Genomic DNA, 6,000 nt, shown 5'->3' on the forward strand with positions numbered 1-6,000 from the left:
ATTGATACTTTTGTAAAATCTAAACCGACCAAATCCTTGATTTTCTTCTGATGATTTTGATAATTAATAATTTTATTGTATCAATTATGCATTGTTTACGGAAATGATAATTAATCATCGGAAGAAAGACATAATCAAATATTATGCATTGTTTACAGAAATTTAATGTATTTTCCTAAATTATTGTCGATTTTAATTGTTTTCTAACTAAGATTAATATTTTTGAACATATATGTAGTTTCAAATATTTCATAGTTTTATGATTGGTCGAAATATTGCATAGATTTATGCATAATTTGATCATGATCTTCGAAGTATTAAAATATTAAAAAAATTGATTTTAAAGAATTCTTAGTTTAATATTGTTCACTTCATAGCTTTGTCATAAATATTTTTAAAAGCAATATATTACATGTTTGAGAATTCTTTTTCGAATCTGATGTAAAATTGTTGTACTTAGTCTGTCACAAAATCAAACGATCTCTTCACCGAATATCTGTCACAGTATTTTGAAAAAAAAGTATTGAATTAAATATTGTTCACTTCATAAATCTGTTATATTTTTTTTAAAGCAATATATGATCAGTTCGACAATTCATCTTCATACTCATAACTAAACGATATGTTCATCTGCTGCACGGTGCACTCATAATGTTTTTACTCAAACCAGTTAAGTTTAACCGTTTTAACTACATCAGTCATATATAGGCAAGTTATACTACATGTTCGAACATTATTATAAGTTTTATTTTAATGAATAATGACAGTATATGTAATTAGTCTAGTGAAAAAAAAGTTTTTAATTACATGGTGTGAGAATGATTCTAGAGTTGCCACGTAAATAATGGCAATTTTGATAATAACACATGAATTCAAGGTTAGTTTCTAATAATGCTTCTAAAATAATATAAAAGGGAAGGGATTAGAGGAATCATTTTGATTGAAAGAAGACAAATATTGAATATTCAGAGAGGTCGTAATGTAATTAAGAAACCATCACTATTTGACTTCGGAAACAGGCACGAAAGGGTCCTGAAAAAATTGTTACCTCCTTGAGTTTGATTAGGTCGTTGACCCTCAAAGGGCATGGAATTAAAAAAAACACACAGACAAGAGATAATAATACAAACTCCAGATGGAATATTCGAAAGAACAGAGTTACACCAGAGAGGGATGACACATGCGTTCATCAAATCTTCTTTCTTGATTCCACATTATTAAAACATTCGGGAAAACAACAGCTTCTTGTCTCAAACGAACCAGCCATTCTTCCAACCACTTTTCCCAAAAGAGAAGAACATGGAGAAAGAAGAAGCAGCAGCAGCAGTGATGGAGGAGGTAATATACGTTGCCGTGGGGAGAGAAACTGCCAAGAACAAGTCAAATCTAACATGGGCAATAGATAACTCCCAAGGGAACAAGATCTGCATCGTTCTTGTTCACCAACCTCCTCATATGATTCCTGTTTGTAAGTTTTCTTTCTCCTCTCAATACAAATCCAAAAGAGTCAATGGGTTTGATCTTTCTTTTTTTACTTATTCCACAGTGGGTACCAGATTTGATGCTGCAACGGTGGATGAAGAGTTAGTGATAGCATATAGAGAAAAGCAAAAGGCTAAAACAGACAAGATTCTTGATGAGTACCTTAGAATTTGCCTGAAGAAAGGGGTATGTGTTGATGAGTACCTCAGAATTTGCCTCAGTAAACCGAATGGAATCCGAAATTACCTTGAATATTAGCCGGTTCTCAACTTTGTTACCTAAACCGAACGAAAAACCGAATTAACCAAACTAAATTTTCTAAATATCGGAACCCTCTAGAACAGAAAGAACCGAACCGAGAACCGAATGCAAGCTAATACACATACTCATGAGATATGAAGTATGTGTCATTTCTAAGGAGATTTGTTTTTGCAGGTCCATGCAGAGAAGCTGTGCGTTGAGATGGACTCCATAGAGAAGGGGATTGTGAAGATGATACATGAGAATAAAGTCAGGAAGTTGATAATGGGAGCAACTGCAGACAAACACTATTCAACGTATTGTGTCTTAGGCTTCACCTGTTTCTTTTTTTATTCATTTTTGAATCTGACATTTGTGTGTGATCAACTTGCAGGAAAATGGAGGAACTGAGGTCGAGGAAAGCCATCTTTGTATGCCAACACGCATCTCCTACTTGTTGCATTCGGTTTATCTGCAAAGGACATCTCATCCACACAAGGTTGTTATCTTTTTCAGTAGCTATATATATAGAAAAATTGGTAGATGCTTTGTTACTGACACATGTATGTGTACAATAAATGTAGGAAAGGTAGAATGGATGAAGTGAGAGCTCTCTCAGCTCTATTATCCGACTTTCAGCGGCTTGTGTCCTCGCGAAGCAGCTCCAATTCAGATATGCTGAGTGGAAGTTCAAAGGCGAAAAGCGAGGTGGAGGAGGAGGAAGGAACATCAAGAACCAGCTCTTCTCGGTCTGTTGGTACCTTGTCATACTCTGGAGGATCTGAGGCTTCACCAAGTGTAACTGAAGACAAATCAAACCACTCATCTCCTCCTCCCTCTTTACCTGTAAGCACTAATGATATCCTGAATAAAGAGATAATCCTTTCTTTCTTTTTTTTTTGTTTCCTTATTATTGCTCTGATCCACCAGTGCACGGGGATGGGACTAGGCATGATAAGCATCCTGATCCACTCCACCAAACTCTGGCATAAGCGTGCCATCCAGAACCACAAGCTGTGTGAGTAACCCCACCATCCATCACCTGAAAAAGCTACACAGAAAGAAGAAGAAAAAGAACATAAAAGCTGCAAAGATCTTTTATCACATCTGTAAATACTTGTAATATTTGTAAAACCCGTTCCTGTGAGGTTAAGCTGCTTTGACTTACTTTCTTTTCTCATCTTGTAAGAGGCTTGTGATGACTTAAAGAAACTTCATATTATTATTCTTTAGTTTAAGAAAGTACAGAAAATGTAACTAACTAGTTGATTCTCTCAGCCGTTCTGAATTAAAAGTGGTATACAAAGGTTGATCAAAAAAGAAAAGCAAAACTGCATCCTAAACTCTATAGGATTAACCAAGAAGAAACAAAAAGAAAACATACTGTGGGAAAAAAACATTACAGGAGAAACGCAACACCACTCTCTCTAATTGCTTACAAATCTAAATGTGGAGATCCACCAAAACTGTTCCAGCCATTAGGCTAGCGTCAACATCAGCTTCATTTGTGTCTTGCAGCTGGACCTTCAATGTTCAAAACGGAGTTAAACCAAACAATCTTCCATCAGTCATCTATAGCTATATCCAAGAGAGTGTGCGTATCTGTCAATCGTCTTGTGCCCCCATTGCCGTTAATGGAAAAGTGCACAGGCTGCCTTTCTTGTCCTACCGATAGAACCCAACTTGAGTTCAGTCTCCGAGCAAAATCCTCTACTTCCCTGTAATTTACATGAGTTTTCACCATTTATTATATACTTTCACAAAGTGGTTTGTACAAGTATATTTTGACACTAACAAGTGATACACTTACCTATCAAGCATTTCTTTCAAAGCTGGATCAATTTCATCATCTATATAACCATCTTCAAACTCAGCCTTCTTTGAAAATATATCATCTTCAATATTATGCAAGTTAGATACTCCTCCCAAGCTGGACGAAGTCTCATCAACACTTCGTTGCTTAGAATGCAAATTATGTGAATCCTAAGCACAAGGAAGACACTCAGATACTTGATTACTACCAACCAAGAGAAATAACAGAGAAACTAGCTTAAACCTTGTTGGAAACTTTGCATGTTCCATTTCTATGCTCCTTCCTTTTCTTGTTCTTCTTTTTGCTCTTGGAAGTATTTACCACCTTGTGATCTGCAAAAGATAAACCCAAGATATTAATTAATAAACGATAAATAGTCGAAGAGATTACAGCACAAGACAGTGAGAATCTCATACTAAGGAACTCAGCAACCAGAAACTAGCCTTATTGAAATAGCTTAGTGTTAATGTAAGCAACAAAGTAGGCTAAATACATGAACCAATATGTGGTAACATGGCATCATGGAGAGTTATGAAGATGCCAAAAAAGTACCTCTGCCATTAATAAACGATAAAAGGTCATCCACAGAACGCTCGTCCACACGCTCTTCAACCTCTATACTCTAGGACATAGAAATACCAAAAAAAAAAAAAAAAGTATAAAGCTTACTGCAAAAGTTCAATCTTACAAACCAAGTTCATAATTTATTCCTAAGTAAAACGTTAAACAAACCTTAAGTTTTACTCTTTCTTTCAACTCCTTTCTTTTCTTAGCATACAACCTATTCAAAAGTCGTATACGTGGATCATCCATCGTGTTCTTCAGAGGCTCTAACTTCTCCTCCTGATACATCATCATACCAAGAAAAATCAAAATAAAGATGTAGTTGGGAGTGTAACATATGATATTGAGGACTAACTACACACCTCAGTAAGATCATCCGGCAAATGAAATATTTCACGAATCTCCTCAGGTGTTTTCCCCTCAATAATCCGTGCAAGCGCACGACTAGTAAGATCAACCAAAGGCTTCAACTGTAAACTGTCAGCAGCTGAGGTCAACTCACACAGCCGCTTTGTATCCATCCTCATGAATTTCTCATCATAAACTTTCCGTTCCTAAATAGTAATAACGAAACTCTATGAACAAAAAGGCTTATATGATTTATCAATATGCCAGTTGAAAGACAATGGGTAAACCTTATTAGAACGTCCAGGTAGTTGATGGAATCTGCAGTAATCAAAAATCAAGCTTAACATGGCAGGATTGACTTTCTGTGGAAGAGATATTGCATTGTTCTTGGAAGATCCACCACCCTTCTGTAGCGCTTGGTGACATATCAGGGGACAGAACATTGCAACCTCTTGTTCTACTTGTTGGATTGATCCATCAGATGTTTCAAGCCAAATATATGATTTCATCATCTGTGTTGATGTCACAGAAAGAAAAAATAAAATAGAATTACTCCAAGGTAAAGTAAATAACTAGACATTCAAAAATATAAATAGTAACAGTAAAAAAAAAACACATCAAGTATTATAAGAATACATGATGTAACCACTAGGTCATGTTAAGTTGTTAAAACCCATATGATGAAAACTGAAGACTAATCACAACTTTAAAAAAAAAAAAAGATGCAAGAAGTAGACTGTTAACTTGTTAATCGTTATTCGTTATGTATCCAAAAACTGATCATTACTAGTGCATTTCAGCAAAAAAAAATATCTAACAGACTCTCTCTCTCTCTCTTATCCCTTCACTAAACATTAATTGAGCCATGAGATAACTAAGCATAAGTCTTTTTGTAGTAAATGATTTATGACAACAAAGTCCAAATACAGTGAATATGAAAAAAAAGATTATACTTACCGCTGGTTTAATGATGGCCAAATCACTTTCCGACATTGATTTGAAGACCTAATCTTCAGCTATTAAGCTCCTTGAGATAATAATATTATTATTATTATTATTATTACACTTGGCAAGCTTCTCAACTCTGCGCCAAAACGTTACCAGGTCAATGAGCATTGATTGAGCTGAAGCAGCAGTGCCCGGAAACTTCAAACCAAACTGTTAAAAGAGAAGAAACGATTTGAAATTTAAATTAGCAATTTATTGAAATTAGCAAATTCATTTCAAAGGAATCCGAGATTCAAAGTCTAAATTAGCAAATAGAGAGAAATAATATTCAAGCTACCAAACCATATGATCGGAGCTAGCAGAGGCGTAGAGAGATGCAACGAACGAATGAATAGAAAAGAAAGCAATAGATACACACCAATATAAAGCTTTTCGAACCTTACAACCGGAGGAGGTAATGAGTCCCGGCGGTGGAGGAGAGAAGTGAATCTGGCGGAGGAGAGAACGGCGGCGACGGCGGTAGAACAGAGCAAGGAGACGGGAGATGATGAGAGAGAGAAAAGAAGGGCTCAAATTTTTGGGATTTTTTTAAATATTATAATCAG

General features: G+C 35.5%; 2 protein-coding genes and 1 long non-coding RNA gene across 5 annotated transcripts; 1 reads left to right on the plus strand and 2 right to left on the minus strand.

Annotated features, from left to right (window-relative positions):
• Positions 1-1,120: 1,120 nt before the first annotated feature.
• LOC106412034 lies at positions 1,121-2,075 on the minus strand. Its single transcript, XR_001282476.3, has 3 exons — positions 1,869-2,075; positions 1,645-1,760; positions 1,121-1,564 (listed from the first exon to the last, which is right to left on the minus strand). It is a non-coding gene; the product is annotated as an uncharacterized LOC106412034 (long non-coding RNA).
• LOC106412033 (U-box domain-containing protein 33-like) lies at positions 1,240-2,954 on the plus strand. Of its 2 annotated transcripts, XM_048764882.1 has the most exons (6): positions 1,240-1,468; positions 1,547-1,668; positions 1,918-2,039; positions 2,117-2,221; positions 2,307-2,568; positions 2,653-2,954. In XM_048764882.1, exons 1-6 carry the CDS (start codon positions 1,300-1,302, stop codon positions 2,746-2,748), a joined length of 876 nt encoding a protein of 291 aa, XP_048620839.1. In that variant the 5' UTR covers positions 1,240-1,299; the 3' UTR covers positions 2,749-2,954. The 2 variants fall into 2 exon arrangements, with proteins under 2 accessions (XP_048620839.1, XP_048620838.1); XM_048764881.1 differs by having other exon boundaries at positions 1,300-1,668.
• On the minus strand, positions 2,922-6,000 carry LOC106412032 (SKP1-like protein 21). Of its 2 annotated transcripts, none has more exons than XM_013852923.3 (9): positions 5,834-6,000; positions 5,405-5,605; positions 4,735-4,959; positions 4,462-4,653; positions 4,268-4,378; positions 4,088-4,157; positions 3,779-3,867; positions 3,533-3,705; positions 2,922-3,440 (listed from the first exon to the last, which is right to left on the minus strand). In XM_013852923.3, exons 2-9 carry the CDS (start codon positions 5,438-5,440, stop codon positions 3,287-3,289), a joined length of 1,050 nt encoding a protein of 349 aa, XP_013708377.1. In that variant the 5' UTR covers positions 5,441-5,605; positions 5,834-6,000; the 3' UTR covers positions 2,922-3,286. The 2 variants fall into 2 exon arrangements, with proteins under 2 accessions (XP_013708377.1, XP_022563161.1); XM_022707440.2 differs by having other exon boundaries at positions 5,814-6,000.

The sequence above is a fragment of the Brassica napus genome, chromosome C8, assembly GCF_020379485.1.
Source record: "Brassica napus cultivar Da-Ae chromosome C8, Da-Ae, whole genome shotgun sequence".
Classification (NCBI taxonomy): Eukaryota; Viridiplantae; Streptophyta; class Magnoliopsida; order Brassicales; family Brassicaceae; genus Brassica; species Brassica napus.